The sequence below is a fragment of the Monodon monoceros genome, unplaced genomic scaffold, assembly GCF_005190385.1.
Source record: "Monodon monoceros isolate NGI ecotype Baffin Bay Population unplaced genomic scaffold, NGI_Narwhal_1 Super_Scaffold_11, whole genome shotgun sequence".
In the NCBI taxonomy this organism is placed as follows: Eukaryota; Metazoa; Chordata; class Mammalia; order Artiodactyla; family Monodontidae; genus Monodon; species Monodon monoceros.
In genome coordinates, this window is record NW_021703767.1 from 70,382,689 (window position 1) to 70,403,230 (window position 20,542).

Genomic DNA, 20,542 nt, shown 5'->3' on the forward strand with positions numbered 1-20,542 from the left:
CAATCCAAATGCCATCATTGTGGAACTGATGAAATAAAGTATAGCACATTCATATAATGAAAAAGAAGGAGGAAACAGCATATGTATTGATATGGAAATGTCTCCAAGATAGATTGTTAAGAGGAAAGGCAAGGTACAGAACACATGTATGATACGCTACCTTTTGTGGATGAAAAGGGAGTAATAAAAATCCACATTCCTATTTGCTTGTACATTCGTAACGAAATGTGGGGACCGTTATCTAAGAAGAGTGGTTATCTCTGGGGTAGGGGGTAGGAACTGAGCAGATGACAAACAAGGATGGGAGGGAGACTTTTCACTACATATACGATTCTACTTTGGGGTTTGGAACCATGTAAGCATATTATTTATTCAAGGAACAAATAATAAAATAAAATTTAAAATAACCATTTATTGTGGCACTCAGAACAAGCAATCTGGTCTGGACACCTGCAAGTCTTGGGGTCCACATGGAGCCCTTCAGACTGGAGGCGTGTTTCAGGGGCCACCGCCATTGCAGTGGGTCCCCTGGTTAGCCGTGGTGCTCCAGACCAGAATGCACATTTCCATCATCCAAAATGACAGGGGGAGGACAGGTCTTTGAGTTTCTTACCAAGGAGAACCAGCTTCACAAAGGTTCTGGGATTTGCGTCCACTGTACCCTGGACAGCTACACGAGGGGAGGGTCCCAGGCTGCCTAGTACTGACGACTCAGTACTCTAGTACTGAGGTATCATCAACTGTTCCCGGCTCACGAGGGAGGAGTGGTGATAGCGATCCCGGGTGGCGAAGTCTGCGTTCTCCTGGGTGAGCTGAGTCATCTCCATGTCAACCCTAGCCAGGGACGGCGCCAAAATTATCTGCTCTTGGTGGGATCGCAGGTTCCTTTGGTGAGAGAAACACGGAGGACGGTCAGAAGGAAAGACCAAACGTTAACCAGTGGCGGTAAGTCTCCTCTGGGATGGAGAAATGATTTGCAAAAATGTCGTGTTTATTAATAAACATGTATTAAACAACATAACTGTTGAAAGCTATATGTACAATACTTCACGAACCCAAAGTATGAGAAATAAGCATCAAAGAGTGAAATTTACCTTCTTTTAGTAGAAATGTATAAAACTGTAAAAATAACCTTCCAAATGCTGTTGTGTTGGGGCTCTGTAGCTTTACTTGGCTTTCTTGTCAAATGAAATAATGGAATGGAGAGGCTGGAAAGCTGGGGTGAGGAGAAAAGAGAAACCTTCTCTTTGGTTCACTGGAAAGAAAGTTGAGGGAGGAACGATTTCCAGAGCCAAGGTTTACAGAGCAAGCAGCTACACGGTCAAGTGCAAGGGCTTTTGGTACCAAGCTCGCCTAAGGCAAAGAGCGAGTCCCAATACGGATGCCATTGTCACTGAAGGGTCCGCAGAAGAGTTGGAGTTGGAATCAACTGGTAAAGAAACATGTTAGCGATGCGTGAAGAAACTGCTGACAGCAGAAAGGAGTAAGGAAAGACCATCCTGGCAGCCAGGGTATCTATAGAAGACAGAGACAGTCACAGCTCTGCCACGAATCATGTTAGTGGCCTCAGGCAAACCTCTTCACCTCCTTGTGCCTCTATTTCCTCACCTTCTCAGGCCCCTTCTAGTTCCTTCCGCCTATGCTAGGTCCTGAAATCACACCTTAGGCATAGATTTTTCTCTTAAAACTTTACCCTGAGAGAATCATTTGCTTTATAAGTAGCAGCGCTCAACTGTTTAAATAAGGAATATATTTATTTGATAGTTGTAAAAAACTGGTAGAAACCTTGTTATAAATCTGTGGAACTTAAGCAGAAAGCTTCACTGACTAGAAAACCGTGCTGTTATAGGAGTTTGGATCACACGACTAAGGCTTTGCAGCTGCTTGTTTCTTAAGGTCAGGCTTAATTTCACATAATTCTGGGAACTGTAGGTGTAACAGAGGAAGTAACAGCCAAATTCCTTCGCCCAAAACACCCTACAATATTATTCTTCTTTGGTTTTGAAGAGCATCTGGGGCAACAGGTGTGAAAAATACTCAAAATTACAAAAGAGAAAACACAGCTACCAATTTCTACTTTTAAATGGATCACCATTTCTTAGTCCTTTCACCCTCCTGAACAACCATCACAAAATATCGCTCAGTCACCATGATGAGGCCAGCAAATTTGACACTGAGACTTAGCTGAGGCCTCCACCAAGCACTCCACAAGCTCACAGAGCTATGAATAGTGTGGACTAGGTTCTCTTCCAGCCAAAGTACTGCCCTTTTCTAAGAATGATCTCCTCCTAATACATTCTTCTTTCCACATTGCGCAACAGTGATCTCAGAGGTGAAATTGCAGAAATTCAGAGTCCAAAAAAGAGTAGTGACCTCCCATGGTCATTTGCAGGCTTTCAAAGCCTACAATACCTAAAAACATTCATGTAAAATCAGATAAGGCCAAATACTCTCAACCACACACCAGCTGTAGCTCCAGAATCTGCAGGCAGCTTTCACACAGAATCTATTTCCACTTAAACTCTACTTGCCCTCAGGCCTAGGAGGCTGGGGAAAATGGATCAGTGCAGTGATCTCAGATCAGTGTTGTGATCTGAGTCACCCAACCTGGTGCCTCAGCCTGGAAGAGAGGCAGAGAGGTGACACACCCACACCACAGCTCCATACAGGACATTTAGCCCAGCTTCCAAGCAAACAGCAGGGAATTACCCCCCTACACAGCACTCTCCCTGCCAGCCCTCTCCCTGTTGGTTTCCTGCTCCTTTCATCATCATTTGGTGCTGGATCTAGCATCCAGCCTTCATTTCTTGGGCCAACTTGAACAGATTGGCAGTGCTTATAAAAAGTTGTCTTAAGAAGGATTCTTGGGAGGGAGAAATGGGGAGTTATTGTTCAATGGGTATAGAGTTTCCATTTTGCAAGATGAAGAGTTCTGGAGGTGCTTGGAGGTGACGCCTCATAACAGTATGAATGTACTTAATACCATTAAACTGTATACTTTAAAAAATTCTATGGTATGTGTGTTTTACCACAATAAAAGAAAATGGGGAAAAAAATTCTGAACTTACATCTGGGATCAATGGGAAAGGGTCCCATAATCCATCAGCAACGTCTGGGCGTGGAAGGTGTAAATATCGGCAAGGGCAACCCAGACTTCTAGAGTTTCAAAAACAAACCAACAAAATGAAACCAAATAAACACTTAGTTGGGTTCTGCCTGGATTTTCCCAGCCTGTAGCTTTGGCCCCTCACTGATATTGAAAGGGGAGGGAGGTAATTTCCAGAGTCTTGAGGCCTTCAAAGGTGAGGACGCATTGGCACTGGAAGGGTAGAGGAGGAAGAGAGAGATTAGGGCACTCATGAAAGCTTACCTTCCCTGTGAGGCCTTCTCCTGTTTCTCAGGAAAGTCTGTTCTTCCCTTTCCCTGAATATTTGAACACGGAGGTCCCACAGAAATCCTGCAGGATCGCTACTCTGTTTCTGTACTTGGCCTCTGCACTTTCACCAATACAGTCATGTCAACTACCTCTGACTTGAGATGGAAGAATGGGAGTTCTCTGGGCCTTGGTCTTGTGTGTGAGTACTAAGGCTAGTGTGTCTTACACTGTGAACTCACTGAGAGTAACTCTCTTGACTTATATCACTCTGCAACCAGATTCTAAAGAAAGCCTCTGTTCATGATTCCTGAGGATAAGAAGACAAGAAGACATGGGCCAAAGGAAGCTTCTGAGAAGCTAAAGCAGGGAGGCTGGGTGGTGGAGGGCTGTGAGGAGCAGTCTGAGTTTCCTTGAGGTTCTCAATCGTCAGGTATTCACACCACAGTTCACCCAAGCCCAGCAAGAAATGAAACACCCTTAGCACATCCCAGCCCCTCATCCTGGCCCCAGATTGGCACAGACCTGTAGGAGGGGATCAGAAGAGACCTCATCCATCTGAAAAGGCTGAAGTTGGAGGCTAAACCTGCAGGGAAGACATAGACATAAATATTTATGAAGGCTCTACGTATGCATCTAGAATCCCAGGTTTAATGGGATAAATATACATCCCCTGACACACACACAATAGCACAAAAAAATTTTTTTTCCTTTTTCAGTCTAACCAAACAACATTCATTGTAATACTCTGACAGCAACCTGCTAAGGACTTCATACTTATATGTAGTTTCCAAAAGTTGATTTCTAAACTCCAAAATCCCAAGAAAGAAACTGAATGCATCTATAGAGAAAGCAGCACAGGACTTGCTAACTTCAGTCTTTGGAATTTTTAATTTTTTTAAATTTTGATAATTTTTTTCCTTAGATTCAAACTGATTATGTGTTTAAGTAGACACTATAAAGTCCCCTACTAGACCATACACTCTTTGAGGCCAGGAAGCACATCTTTTTCATCTGGTAACACACACAGCACAACAGCCACAGGATCTGGCCCTTAGGAAGTTTTCTTCAGGTGCTGGGTGAATCAAATAGCGCCTGTGGAATAGCATGTGGAAATGTTAGTGCTGAAGTCTGAAGTGAGATTGTTGTTGACAGTGACCAAATATCCTGACATCAGACGCACTGTGGTTTGAATATGGTTTATCAACTTTGTTTAAAAAGCTTTTTATTTAAATCCATTTCTCCTTTGGTGTGAGTTTTTTAAAAATCTCACAAAATGAATTATATATAACTTTAGGAAAGCAAATGAAACGTAATTTTATAAAGTGCTTTTCCAAATTATATATACTCACTCCACCATATTCATATTTTATATATATATGTGTGAGTGTGTGTGTGTGTGTGTGTGTATATATATATATATATGGCTGGTTGAAAACTGGTTAATTAGATCATGTTCAATATATGATCAGGAAGTGAGCATTATTTTAAGAGGCTTATGTTAGAATCTTGACTAATGCCAACAGTATGCAGCTGCTAACATGTATTTAGAAAATAAACATAAATATTCTATTAACTGGTCCTACCTATTGATGCTCATTTAGATTCTAAATTATCTAAATTTTAGATGAAGATTGGCCTGAAATTTGATTTCATACTTTCCTGTAAATAAATTTCTGGGAAATATTTAAATTTCTTAGGATCAAACTAACTTCTAAGAAATTCAGAAGCAATCACTGATGTAATCACTATGTTAATTAAAATATATTTTCTCCATTAAATTAGCTGATATAAGGACCCTTAGTATGACTTTTTCTAAAGCATTATTTTTAATGTACATGTGATTCAAGTGTTTGAAGCGCATTTCTTTCAGAAATGTATATCAGACTATTCTAATTTGGAAGCATTTTTTTTCATTTTGCCTGGATTGTTATGGTCCATCTGATTTAGTTAGGACTTAAAACTACATAATTACTTTATTTTAAAAATTGGGACATTGTAGAATTTTGATGAAAAGGGCTGTTGAATGTATTTTTAAAACAGCTTTATTATTGAGGAATAACTGACATACAGTATTGATAATATTTTCTTCCTTTCCTTATTCTTTTTTTTTTTTTTTTTGCGGTACGCGGGCCTCTCACTGTTGTGGCCTCTCCCGCCGCAGAGCACAGGCTCCAGACGCGCAGGCTCAGCGGCCATGGCTCACGGGCCCAGCCGCTCCGCGGCATGCGGGATCCTACGGGACCGGGGCACGAACCCGTGTCCTCTGCATCGGCAGGCGGACTCTCAACCACTGTGCCACCAGGGAAGCCCCTTCCTTTCTTTATTCTTGGTGATCTGGCACTTGGGGTCTTGATTCTAGAGGTGCTAATTCCTAGAGATAGGAAACAACTCCCCTATGAGCACACCTTTGATATACAAACCGACCAATCCAGAGCCCGCGCCCCCAACCATCTCCTTTATCAAGCTCTCACACATCAAGCCAATATTCCCCTACCTTAAATCACCCCAGGGCCAAAAACCAGACAACTAGAGACCACCCCCTATAACCTAGAGTTCCCTGAAATTATTCAAACTACCTAATCCTAAACTTATTCAGCTATCTACCTGCCTTGTCCATTCTTTCCCACTAAAAGCCTAATAAAGGCTATGGGCCATGCTCTCCCCACTTCCTCTTTTGCCTCCTGACCAACCCTGGTCCTCTCCGCTGTGGCCCTGCATGACCCTCCTGTTCCTAGGGATCTGTGAGTATAAACTTCTTTCTTCATGATAATAATTTCTGTGTCTGTGTGTCTTATCATACCTGATAAAAACAAATCCCAGGTACATTTTTAGAACAAACTACATGCATTTAAAGTGTACAATTTGGTAAGTGTTGACACATGCGTATACTGTGAAATCATCACTAAAAGCAAGATAATGAACATATCCATCCCCTCCAAAAACTCCCTCAAGCCACTTCATAAGACCTCCCTCCCTCATATCCACACTCCCACCCTCATCCAAAGGCAACCACTGATAGTGCTGTCATTAGAGATTAGTTTGCATTTTTAATAATTACATATGTATATATGTAAAATATTACATTATGTACTCATTTTTTCTGGTTTCTTTCACTCAGCACAGTTATTTTGAGATTCATGCTATTGCATATATCGATAGTTCATTCGTTTTATTACGGAATAGTATTCCGTTGTATGGCTACACTATACTTACAGAGTAACCTGTTGATGGACATGTGAACTGTTTTCAGTTTTTGACTATTACAAACTAAGCTGCTATAAATATTCATATACACGTTTTTGTATGCCCGTATGCTTTTAATTCTCTTTGGTAAATACCTAGGAGTACGGTCGCTAATTCATATAGCAGATATATATATTTTTTAATACACTGCCAAATGGTTTCACGAAGTGATCGTATTATTTTTACATTTTCATCAGCTATATATGATAGCTCTAGCTGCTCCACATCCTTGCCAACATTTGGCATGATCAGTATTTTTAATTTTAATCACCCTGATAGGTGTATAATAATATTATAGTGTGGTTTTAATTTGCATTTCTTAATGACTAATCACACTGAATACCTTTTCACGTGCTTATTTGTCAACCATATATGTTCTTTGCTGAAACCTATTTAAAACTTATGCCCATTTAAAATTTTTTGTTGTTTTCTTATTACTGAGTTTTGAGGGTTTTTATATATTCTAGGTACAAGTCCTTTTCAAACATGTGATTTGCTAATATTTTCTCATAGTCTATGGCTTGCCTTTGCATTCCTTTACCGGTGTGTTTGGAGGAACAGTCCTTAATTTTGATGAAGTCCAATTTATCAATATTTTTTCCTGCTTTTGGTGTTGTATCTAAAAAATCTTGGTCTCACTCATAGTCACAAATTTTTCCCTATATTTTCTAGGATCCATTTGGAGCTATTTTTACATTGTATGATGTATGAAGTTTGTTTTTTGCTTGTGGATTTCCAATTGTTCCAGCAGCATTTGCTGAAAAGACTATTTTTTTCCTCCACTGAATTGCCTTTGCAATTTCTGGACTCTCTACTCTGTCCATTGATTTTTTTAATCTATCTTGATTCCAATACCATGCTGTCTTGATTACTTTAGCTTTACAGTTAGTTTTGAAATCAGGTAGTGTTAAGTCTTGCAACTTTGTTTTTCTTTTACAAAGTTGCTTGGGCTATTCTAGGTCCTTTGAATTTCCATATAAATACTTTAGGATCTGCTTTCCAATTTCTACAAAAAAGGCAGCTGTGATTTTGATTGGGATTATATCTAATCTATAGAAAATTCTGAGGTGAAATGTCATCTTAAGAATATTGAATTGAACCTTCGATTCATGAATATAGTATAAATCTTCATTTATTTCTTTAATTTCTTCTTTAATTTCCTCTCAAAATGTTTTGTAGTTTTCTTCTTCTAGTCTGTAAATATGGTGAATTACATTGATTGATTAAGAATGTTAAACCAGGGCCTAGAGACTGTCATACAGAATGAAGTAAGTCAGAAAGAGAAAAACAAATATTGTATATTAATGCATATATGTGGAATCTAGAAAAATGGTACAGATGAACCTATTTGCAAAGCAGAAATGGAGACACGGACGTAGAGAACAAATCTATGGACACCAAGGGGGCGAAGGAGAGGTGGGATGAATTGGGAGATTGGGATTGACATATATACACTACTACGTACAAAACAGATAACTACTGAGAACTGATAGATAACTAAAATAGATAACTAATGAGAACCTACTGTATAGCGCAGGGAACTCTACTCAATGCTTTGTGGTGACCTAAATGGGAAGGAAATCCAAAAAAGAGGGGATATATGTATACATAGAACTGATTCACTTTGCTGTACAGACACAAACTAATACAACACTGTAAAGCAACTATAGGCCAATAAAAATTTAAAAAAAGAGAGAGGGAGAATGTTAAACTAACCTTGAATTCCTAGGACAACCCATTTGGTTATGATGTATTATTATGCTTTTTATATTATTTTGTATTCAATTTGTTAAAGTCTTGTTAAGAAGTTTTATATCTATGTTCATGAGGGATATTGGTGTGCAGTCTTCTGAAGCATTTGTATCAAACTGATATTCTCTCTTCCTTAAGTGTTAGATAGGTTTCATTAGTGACGCCATCTGGGCCCAAGGTTTTCTTTATGGGAAGGTTTTTTAATGACAAGTTTAATTTCTTTCATAGATGACCTAAACAGCCCTATATGTCTTCTAGAGTGAGCTTTGATATTTGATAGTTTGTATCTTTTGAGGAATTTGTCCAATTCATCTGTCAAAGTTATTGCATAAAGCTGTTTAAAACACTTCCTTATTTTCCTTTTTAATGTCTGTAGACTCTCCAGTCATGTCATTTCTCTCACTCCTGGTGTTGAGCACTTGTGTTTCCTCTCCTTTTATTCTGATCAGTCTGGGTAGAGGTTTGTTAATTTTATTGATCTCACATAACCAGCTTTTTGTTTCACTGGCATTCTCTATTTTTCCCTGTTTTATATTTTATTGATTTCTACTTTGATCTTCATGGTTTCCCTGTTTCTTCTTACTTGGGTTTAATTTGTTCTTTTTCTCTAGTTTCTTAAGTGGGAAACTGGGGTTATTATTTTGAGACATTGTTTTCTTTTCTAATATAAGCATTTGACGCAGTAAATTTCCCTCTAAGTAGTGAATTATCTGCGTCCCACAATTTTGATGTTATATTTTCATTTTCATTCTGTTCAAATACTTTTTAATTTTACTTATTTCTCCTTTGAACCATGAGTTATTTAGTTTCTTTAGTTTACTTAGTGCTCCTTAGTGTTCTTAGTCATTTAGTGTTATTCAGTGTTCTTTAGTTTCTAAATATTTGGGAATCTTCCAGATATCTTTCTGGTATTTATTTCTAATTTACTTCCCCTTTTGTTCTTGAATTGACTTGAATACCCTTAAACTTTCTGAGGCTTTAAAACATGTCCTAGAATAAGGTTTATGCTCGTAAATGTTTCATGTGCACTTAAAAATATATATTCTGCTGTTGTTAGGTAGAATATTCTATAAATATCAATTTGGCCATGTTTATTGATAACATTATTCAAGTCTTCTAAAGCCCTACTGATTTTTTGCCTACTTGTTTTATCAATTATTGAGAGAGAGGTGTTGAAATCTATGACTATAATCGAGAATTTTTCTACTTATTATTGCAGATCTATCAGGCTTTGTTTTTTATATTTCAAAGCTCTGTTTTTAAGTGCATAAATGTTAAGATTTATTATGTCCTCTTGATTAATTTTCCCTTTGTCTTTATGAAATGACCCTCTTTATCCCTGGTAATATTCTTTTCTCTGAAATCTACTTTGTCTGATGTTAATATAGTCACTCCAGCTTTGTCTGATTTATCTTACCATGATATATCTTTTTTCCATCCTTTTACTTTTAACTTATTTGTGTCTTTATATTGAAAGTAGGTTTCTTGTAGATAGCATATAGTTGGATCATGCCTTTTTATTCAATCTGACAATCTCAGTGCTTAGACCTTTTAATTGGGAGTGTTTATTTCATTTTATTTTTTTAATTATCTTTTAAAAAATTTTTAATTTATTTTTATTTTTGGCTCTGTTGGGTCTTCGTTGCTGCACGTGGGCTTTCTCTAGTTGCCTCGAGTTAGGGCTACTCTTCATTGTGGTGCTCGGGCTTCTCGTTGTGGTGGCTTCTCTTGTCATGGAGCACGGGCTCTAGGTGCATGGGCTTCAGTAGTTGTGGCACGCAGGCTTCAGTAGTTGTGGCTCATGGGCTCTAGAGCGCAGGCTCAGTAGTTGTGGCACACGGGCTTAGTTGTTCCACGGCATGTGGGATCTTCCCGGACCAGGGCTCAAACCCGTGTCCCCTGCATTGGCAGGTGGATTCTTAACCACTGCGCCACCAAGGAAGTCCTTGATTGGGAGTGTTTAGACTATTTAAAATTAGTGTGGTTATTGATATGGCTAGATTTATATAAACCACCTTGCTATTTGTTTTTGGTCTATTATCTTTTTCTCTTTTTTCTAATTAACATTGATCTGAGTATTTTTAATTCAATTTTATCCCCTTTATTGACTTATTACTTGTAATTCTTTGCTGTGTTAGAGGCATACCTCATTTTACTGGACTTTGTTACTGTGCTTCCCAGTATTGCATCTTTTACAAGTTGAAGGTTTGTGGCAACCCTGGATCAAGCAAGTCTATCAGGGCCATTTCCCCAACAGCATTTGCTCACTCTCTGTGTCTGTGTCACATTTTGGTAATTCTTACAATATTTCAAACTTTTTCATTATTATTATATTTCTCATGGTGATCTGCGATCAGTCATCTTTAATGTTACTATTATGACTTGATGAAGGCTCAGATGATGGTTAGCCTTTTTTAGCGATGAAGTATTTTAAAATTAAGTTATGCACATTGTTTTTTAAGACATAATGCTATTGCATACTTAACAGACTACCGTATAGTGTAAACGTAACTTTTATATGTACTAGGAAACAAAAATATTTGTCTGACTCGCATTATTGCAATATTCCAGTGATCTGGAACTGAACTCACAATATTTCCAAGGTATACTGGTAGTTTAGTAGTTGCTTTAGGGTTTGTAGTACACATTTTTAACTTATCACAGTCTACCTTTAAGTGATATTTTAGTACTTCACATATACTATAAGAAACTTCCAACAGTATATCCCCATTTCTTCCCTCCTGGCCCTTGTGCTATTGTTGTCATCCATTTTACTTCTACATGTCTTACAAACCTCACGATTTATTATTATTTTTCATTTGTTATCGTTTACGCGCATGCCATATTTTTTCTCCTAGACTGTCGGCTCCTTGAAAGCGGGATTTGTATCTGAGTCAGTGTTGGCATTTAGTAGGTGTTCGAAACAGGTTTTTTTCAATAAATGCTAAAAGAGAAGAAAGGAGGTGGTAGCAAAATGACTCTGTTGCTTACCAAGGTGAAGCCCAGAACTGGTCCAACCAATGTAGAGATACACAATGGCAGCAACACCCATGTTAACCAGGGTGTAGACCCACTGGATCACAAACATGATGAGAAGGGACCCAACAGCCTGTGGAAACAGAAGGAAGTGCAAGTCAGCTAATGGTTTAAACACACAGTAAGCAAGCCACAAGGCTAGGGCCTTACGAAACAACAGTCCTCTCGTCAACCTCTGAACACTCTATAAGTCTGAATAATTGAAGTTCACTCATAATTCAAAAAACCCCTCGATATTTGAGAAGACATTATCCTGAAAGTACCCTCTAATCAAAACAATCAATAAATAGACATTCTATCCTAGGTCCTTGTTCTACTCCTTTCTAGGAGAAACAAGTTAGAGTAAAATTATGCTAATATGGTGTATCTAGAAACTAGGTGACTCAGAGTTTATCAGGGATGATTAATTATTTAAAAAGTAAACCATTGATTAAAATAAGTGGTTCATTAAACGTAATCTTGCCATATGTAGCCTCATCTAAATTCTAATATAACAGGCAGTTAAATCACATTGCTCCTAATGAGACTCCTCTTTCCTCCCCCAACTCCCACCACAAGATCACACATGTATCCACCTGAATTAAGTCTCAAGGACAGTTGAGATCAAAATGAACTTACTCACCCCCAACAGGGAGACCCAGGGGTTGCATATGCGAGTGTAGAAAGAAGTTGGTCTCCTCTGGATATCTTGTTCCTGGAGCCTGGACTTTAGGAAGAAATCTAAAAAATAAATGAGCCAAAATCCTTGGTTACTAATTTGTTACCAAACCCTCTAGTATTTTTATTAGCAAATACTTATGAGCTCCTCTTCTCCAATTTTGTAACTCAGCCTAAAAGACAACTTCCACTCATTTCAACCATTAATGCCCTTTGCCACAACTGAGGCTTGTCTTTACCAGAAAGCTTACACCTCCTAAATCGTGATTTCAATCAATTTACTCTCAGCCCATCACCTCCATTTTTTCTCATTCGCTCTGCTGTCTCCCACCCCAACTACTCATAGACCACAGAGGGACCTTCAGTCAACTTGCCCTAGTATGTTTTTGCTTCCTATCACCTACCTCCTCTTTTCACTACCCTCTTACCTAGCTTAGATTCCGTGATCCAAGACTCTCAGCAAGTACTCCCTTGGATATGTTATCTGCTTCCATGCTTCAGCACCACTCAGAAGTCTTATACCTAGTCAACTCATTCTCCTTCTCTCTGATGTAACAAATTTCCAACCTCTCCTCTCAAAAGACAGCTTTCATATCCTCTCATCACCAAATCTACCAACCCACTTTCATCTGTACCCTCTCTTCTGCCTTTCTGTTTTCAGAGTAGATGAACAGTTCTGGCTCCTACCTAAGGCCCATCCCTGTATTTGTGCCCTCTCAAGGACTTTGCTTTTGCTTCGTCAATTCTTCCATAGTCTACTAGATCATCCCCATCAAACACAAATACACTGTAATTTCTCCCAACTAAAGAAATACCTTCTGGTCACCCTTTAGCTACTATCCTATTTTTTGGTCTCCCTTATAGCAAAGCTTCTCAAAAGAATTGCCTATATGGTTTCTACCTTCCATTGTTTCCTCAGCCTACTTTTAGGGTTGTATATACCATTCCACTAAAACGACTCTACCTAAGGTTGGCAATGACTTGAATCTTTTCAAATTCAATGGTCAGCTCCTCATCTTACTTGACCTTTCAGATAGCACCTGACACATGTGATCACTTTCTTCTTATTGAAACACATTCTTCTCTTGGTTCCTAGGATGCCTCAGTTTCCTAGTTTTCCTCCTATCTCACTGCCCACTTCTTCTCAGTCTCCTTTGCTGGATCACCTCCTCCTTCCAACCCCCAAGTATTGGAGAATCCTAGCATTCATTCAGTCCTCAGCACTCTTCTTTATTGCAGTTAGGTGTGGCCATGTGACTAAGTTCTCACCAATGGAATGTGAACACAAGTGGTGTCACTTCTGCATCAGAGTCTTTGAGAGAGTAGGTGTGCCTCTTCTCTGTGTCCGAAATCAGAACGTGGTAACTCAGTCTTGATTTTGCTCATTATAAGGACTTAGGGGATGGTGAAGTCATAAAAATGGAAGGAGCCTGGGTCCCTGAAGCAATGCATGGAGGAGAGCCTCCCACTGATTTGGAACACCCTTCCTGGACTGTTAGTGCAAGTGAGAAATAAATTTCCATTGTGTTTGAGCCACTGTGTTTTTGTTTATTTGTGATAGCAGTTTAGCCTCCCTTAATTAATATACCTCAAAACAGGCTTTAGGTCCTTCTCTTACTTCTATACAATCTATTCCTTACGAAGCCAGTGATCTTCTTAAGGCTGGATCTGATCATATCACACCTCTAGCTACAACCTTCCGTGACCTTCTGTCATAATCACCATGGAGTGCATGGCCCTACACAGGACTGACCTCTGCTTTCCTTGCTATACTCATCTCCTACCTCTCTCCCCCCGCCCACTCCTCTCCACTCACTGCTGGACTTCTGCTCTTCTTGGAATTTGCCAATCCAATTTCCATCTGTACCTTTATACATGCCATTTCCTCTGCCTATAATTCTTCTCCCACATCTCTGCACGGTTCACTGCTTTATACAATTCAGTTCTCCATTAAAATATCCTCTTCTCAAAGAGATCTTTTCTGAAAAACCTATCTGAAACAGAACCACCCTCCCCACTCTAGTCTCTATCCTGTTACCCCACTTTATTACTCATCATACTATTTATCACTTACTGACATCACAGTATGTGTGTTTGCTTGTTTATTATGTGTCTTTCCTGCTAGAATGCAAGTTCAATGACAGCAGAGACCTTCTATGTCTGTTCAGCATGTTCCCCACCCCCAGCACCTAGAACAGCACTTGGAATGTAGTAAATGTCCCATACGTGAAGCTAAACGAATGACCAATCATCCTAGGTCCCAGAGAAGTCTTCATCCTCTCAACATGTCTGCCTTTACCATATACTTCCAACTATTATACTTATCTTTTATACCTCCATATCTTGAGGGCAAGGGCCATCTTTTGTATCTCTAAATACCAAATCTAGGCATGTAGGGGTCTGTGTATAGGAAGTGCTCAAGAAGTGTCTCCTTATTAACTGTGGATTAAAATAAACTCTGCCAGAAGACGTAAATAGACATTTCTCCAAAGAAGACATACAGATGGCCAACAAGCACGTGAAAAGATGCTCATCATTGCTAATTATTAGGAAAATGCAAATCAAAACTACCATGAGGTATCACCTCATATGTCAGAATGGCCATCATTAAAAAGTCTACAAATAACAAATGCTGGAGAGGGTGTAGAGAAAAGGGAACCCTCTTATACTGTTGGTGGGAATGTAGATTGGTGCAGCCATTATGGAAAACAGTATGGAGGTTCCTCAAAAAACTAAAAATAGAGTTGCATATGATCCGGCAATCCCAATCCTGGGCATGTATCTGGACAAAACTATAATTCAAAAAGATACATGCACCCCTACGTTCATTGCAGCACTATTCACAATAGCCGAAACATGGAAACAACCTAAATGTCCAACAACAGATGAATGGATGAAGAAGATGTGGTGTATATATACAATGGAATACTTCTCAGCCATAAAAATGAATGAAATAATGCCATGTGCAGCAACATGGATGGGCCTAGAGATTATCATACTAAGTGACGTCAGACAGAGAAAGACAAATACCAAATGATATCACTTATATGTGGAATCTAAAATATGACACAAATGAACTTATCTACAAAACAGAAATAGACTCACAGACATGGTTGTCAAGGGGGAGGGGGGTGAGGGAGGTATGGATTGGGAGTTTGGGATTAGCAGGTGCAAACTATCATATATTGGATAAACAGCAAGGTCCTACTGTATAGCACAGGGAACTATATTCAATATCCTGTGATAAACCGTAATAGAAAAGAATATGAAAAAGAATGGATATATACATATAACTGAATCACTTTGCTGTACAGTAGAAATTAATACAGTATAAAGCAACTATACTTCAATAAAATAAATTTTAAAGAATTCTTCCAAGGTGCATGACTGATTTGAATTGATGGCTCTATTCTTTTTTTTAAAAGAAAAGACACTGTTAAGATTGTCTTTGATTACATTGTATACTTTCAACATGTGCAATGCATGATGCATTTTTTCAATCACAGGCTTAGTGAAATACAGCTGCTCCATTGATTATTAAGAAGAAACACTATTGGTGAAGAACTTAGATTTCTGCCTCTCTGAGGTTTGCCAAATGTTAAGCTCACTGTTTCACACTTGATCTTGACCTTGCACCAACTCAATTACACTGTACCCAAGGGAGTTGTGTGTATGTGTATGTGTTTTCTGAGGAACTCCAGGGAGAGTCATAGGAAGGGGTGTGTCTTCCAGGCAAGCACAGTGCAGTTTTACACATCAGCAATGCAAGGGAGAATTCAGTCAATGATGCTCAATGACTCTGAATAGGTATGACAGACAATGCAGGCGGACAATTATTCAGAATTCTGAACAGCTATGGTTTCAAGACCCTTCCAAAATGACAGAAGGAATTTTTTTTCTCTTTTCAAGGATTATGCTAGAAGAAATAAGTCTTACAGACTAGTGGTGAGAGGAGACCGCTTCTCGTGTTAGAAGTACTAGAATAACAACTGGGAAGGCAACTTTATCAAGCTTTAGTCACAAAACAAACAAACAGGTAAGCAGAACCATGCATTAGGCATGTTAAAAATATCAAATATAGGGCTTCCCTGGTGGCGCAGTGGTTGAGAGTCCGCCTGCCGATGCAGGGGACACGGGTTCGTGCCCTGGTCCGGGAGGATCCCACATGCCGCGGAGCGGCTGGGCCCGTGAGCCATGGCCGCTGAGCCTGCGCGTCCGGAGCCTGTGCTCCGCAACGGGAGAGGCCACAACAGTGAGAGGCCCGCGTACCGCAAAAAAAAAAAAATCAAATATAATAAACATAATGCATAACATTAAATTGTCTTTTAAAATCTAGTGGTATGTCTAACAAGTTCTATGTTCACAAAACTCATGCAGAAATAAAGACTTTTTAAGCATGAAGGGGGAAGACATTATGTCAATTTTTAAAATCACGAATTTAAATAATTTTACAGAAATTACTTAAAAATCAATATTAAACCATCTCTGGAAATGCACTCCATACCTTTATCAGGATAAATAAACACATAGTTCTAGCTGGCATGTACAAACCAAGAATGTGCGTTGATGTGGTTCACAAAGGATCATGTTTCAGGTTCATGTGGGATCTTATCATGTTGATTCTATAATCTTTTAACCACTTTCCAAATGCTGCACATTTAAGTTATTTCTAGGTTGTCATTAGCACCAACAATGCAGCTATGAGACTCCTGTACATATTTACGGTTTGTTGTTTGGTTTGGGGTTGTTTCCTTGAGATACAATCCCCCCAAACAGATTTACTAAGTCAGAGCAATTAGACAGTTTTATATTTCTTGTTACATCTTGAAAGCTCACTCTCCAGAAAGAATGAACCAGAGGGACTTCCAGCTACCACAATGTAAAGAGGTCAGTGAGTCCTCTCCGTAAGAGACAGGTATACAGCTAGACAAAATCATCAAAAACAATCACGTGGGGCTCTAGAAATTTACCAAACGGAGACAACAAACCAAGAAGTGTTTATTTTTTCAAAAACTGCTGGAGCTGAAGGTAAGGACGGTGAGAGCCTACAGCCTTCTTCCTGAGCTGCTCCCACCCCCAGCACAGTTCTTACCAGCATGGAGCTGGCCTGTGTCCGTGTGGCCCAGAAGGCTTCCACCCTCTGCCAGCAGATCTGTGCGTGGGTTGGGAAGCACAGTCGAAGCTGCAGCTCTCCAGGCTCCCCGGCTTTGACTTTTGTCAGTCTCTCTTAGGCTCCCCAAGCAGGGGGATGTGGGGAGCTGTAGTCCTTCCACAGCTGTCTGATTTCTAGGATCTTCCCATTAAATTTCTGGCTGTTCCACTGCTCACCCTAGCTGGGTCCCTCAGACTAGCAAAGCTGAGGATTTCCCCATTCCATTTTCTACTTTGCTCACCACATTGAACTTACAAAGGGCACAGCCCACAAGTTTGCTCCCTCTGGCAGCAAAATTGCTGATTTCTGAAGAAATCATGGCCCAAAACCTCCCAAATTTGATGAAAAACTTTAATCAATGGATCCAAAAGGAATGAATCCATTGGCATTGCTTCCAGCAATGTGTACATATACCCGATTACCACTGACCTACTATTTTTTATCTAAATTTTTGACAGCTTAACAGATAGGAAATATCTCAATGGTGGTTTAAATTGGACTCAATTAATCAGTACAATGACCTAGTTCATAATAGACACTGGCCCCAAGCAGCATACACTTTGTGTAGTGGTTAAGAACACACGCTCTAAAGTGAGATGGACCTGGGTTCAAATTCTAGCTGTCTCCTATCCCGAGCAAGAGTTTAACTTCCCTAAGCCTCACCTTTGTCATCTGGAAAAAGGTAATAACAATGCCTAGATCTGAGCTGAGCTGAGCTAATCCGCGTGTTAAGTGATTATCTCTGTGCCAGGCACCTGGGACAGACTCAATAAAAACTGCCTATCTTTAGCTACAAACAGCATTCAACACTTAACCATAAAAGTTAGTTTGTTGAACGCGCAGTGAATGAGTCTGGTTTTTCATATGTAAACTGCGTGTTCATCTCTTCTGACCTCTCTTTAGTAGGATCTGGATTTTGACCTTCCTGTCTTTAAAAATAATATGCTTTGGGGCTTCCCTGGTGGCGCGGTGGTTGAGAGTCCGCCTGCCAATGCAGGGGACACGGGTTCGTGCCCTGGTCTGGGAAGATCCCACCTTCCGCGGAGCGGCTGGGCCCGTGAGCCATGGCCGCTGAGCCTGTGCGTCCGGAGCCTGTGCTCCGCAACGGGAGAGGCCACAACAGTGAGAGGCCTGAGTACCGCAAAAAGAAAAAAAAGAAAAAATTGCTTTGGAAGGTATGCTTTTATCAGTTGTGTTTGTCAGAATAATTGTTTCCTTCTGTGACACTGTGCCGGGCAAATGTTTTTTATTTCTGTTTAATCAGATCCTTTTTGTCTTTGATGATGTCTTCAGTAGTCAGAAATCTCTCTCTTGCACAGCTGTTATAAATAAGGAATTTGTGGCTATATAAGGTATCAAATATGGCCCCAAGTTAATTTTTTGATCCATTTGCTCTCAACAATATTTATTCAATAGTGACTTGATTCTTATTATTTTACAGCATCTGGTTTGTCACACATTAGGTTCTTATAATAGTTTAACTCTTTCTATTCTACTTTACCTGTCAATGTTTAAAATTTTTAGCCAATATCTGTACAACTGTTCATCAATTTGATTAGCCTTTACTGAGTGTTTGTCGATGCCGTGTACTGTGTGGGAATATTGTTGATGAATACAAGGTAGAAAGACATGGTTTGTGACTAAAGGAAGCTCACAGACTGGAGGCAAAGCGATAAAGCTAATATTTCTTCTCCTTAAGATAGGCAGACGACAAGCAGGCCTGAAGACAAATGTGTAAACAAATGTATAAAACAATGTGATAAGTGTTTATACCACTAGTGTGACTCAAATGTTATGCCTGCACAGGAGAGGAAATCAGGGACTCCTTCTCAGAGGGGGTCTGAAAAGTCAAATGGATTTTAAACCGTTAAGTCGGCGTTTTTCAGATGGAAGTGGGCAGTGATGCAATGTGCAAAGGCAGGAAGGAATAAAGAACATGATGTGTTTGGGGCACGTGTCTGGGTATAGCTGGACATTTGTACATGGCAGCTGTCATGAGAAAACTGGCCAGGAAGGTGGGGCAGGGCAGGATTGCCAAGAATCTTGCAAATCACACCGGGATGGAAGGTAATAGATTCCAACGAAGGTTTTTAAGTAAGAGAGACATGATGAGCGTTTTATTTTAGAAAGATCATTCAGTGGACAATGAAAAGGAGAAACAGGATATGGGAGAATCTGGAGTCTGGAGATGAGCAGGGAGATTAACAAGAGTCTGGGTACCAGATGATGAGGGTCTGAACCAAGGTGAAGGCAGCAAGGATGGAGGAGACAGAGGGGTTTACAAGAGCTTGGGACATTTCTAAGATAGGGCAACTTCAATGATTAAATGCTGCAAACTGACCACACATCTCTCCTGATAACCCACTGAGAAAACAGAAAAGGCATTAAATAGGCATAAACCTACAAACACAAGGAGAATGAGAGAGGAAAGATAAAAACAAGTCTTGGAAGGTGGAGCAGTGACGGAGGAGTGGTAACAGACAGCAGAGCCGAGGAGGACCAACTCTAGGGCCCACAGAGAGGGTGCCAGCAATGAGCAGCCCAGTGCACCCCAGCAGACCTCACAAAGTTCAGGACCAAGAAGTACCCACCCTTGGGAAGTGATACGGTGCAGGGGACTTGTTGCAAGACTGTATATGAACCAGTTGGACATCAAGTTCCTTTCCTCTGGCCATGTAGCTAGGAAATAACTCCCTCTTTGCCTGACCCCCTCCCCAAGGTATGTGAGGGTTCCTCTGAAGAAATCAAGCCAGAGAGGGCCTGAACTTGGGACACCAGACATAGCAAAGAGTGGGGGGAATGGAGCTAGAAACTGGGGAATTCAATGAAGTCTCTATCCTAAAGAGTGGGAGGCCACCAACTTCCTTATGTCACCCGGCTCCCTGAACACAAACAGCCAACTGGGGGACCCCCAGGCAAGAGATTCAAGGACTTTTCTCTGGAGGAAACCTCTAGCTAATCACACTTGGGGATCCTCCCATGAAAAAGCCAGCTTCTTGATCATTCTACAGTGAGGTGCCCCAACCAGTAAGCTCTGCCCAGGATGCAGGTCTTCTAAAGAGCTTTTCACTACTTACTTCTAAATAGGAAAAGAAATCAAAAGATCAACAGACATTTTAGTTAAGCCAATATAAGAGAGAGAGTGAGACCAAGCCAAAGAGAAAAGAGTCTAAAGGACACAGGGCAGAAGAAGACTTTAAAGGGAGAATAAGTAATATTACCAGAAAAATAAGATAAGCATTATACCTATAAAACAAGAATGAGATGATGTTCATCATTTTTTTTAAAAAGATAAAGACAAATCAGGTTACAACCAAGAGCTCTTG

The 20,542-nt window shown here is 39.9% G+C and overlaps 1 protein-coding gene across 6 annotated transcripts in view; it reads right to left on the reverse strand.

Moving 5' to 3' along the window:
* Nucleotides 1-361: 361 nt before the first annotated feature.
* SLC12A8 (solute carrier family 12 member 8) overlaps nucleotides 362-20,542 on the reverse strand; it is a 133,252-nt gene continuing 113,071 nt past the window's right edge. For 5 of the 6 annotated variants that reach the window (XM_029215176.1, XM_029215174.1, XM_029215175.1 and 2 more), the window contains 4 exons: nucleotides 12,030-12,127; nucleotides 11,363-11,480; nucleotides 3,899-3,959; nucleotides 362-885 (listed from right to left, as the gene is read on the reverse strand). In XM_029215176.1, coding sequence (XP_029071009.1) covers nucleotides 720-885; nucleotides 3,899-3,959; nucleotides 11,363-11,480; nucleotides 12,030-12,127 — 443 coding nt within the window. In that variant the 3' untranslated portion in view covers nucleotides 362-719. Of the gene's footprint in view, nucleotides 886-3,068; nucleotides 3,157-3,898; nucleotides 3,960-11,362; nucleotides 11,481-12,029; nucleotides 12,128-20,542 lie in introns of all 6 variants that reach the window. The other variant, XM_029215177.1, reaches the window with a different exon arrangement.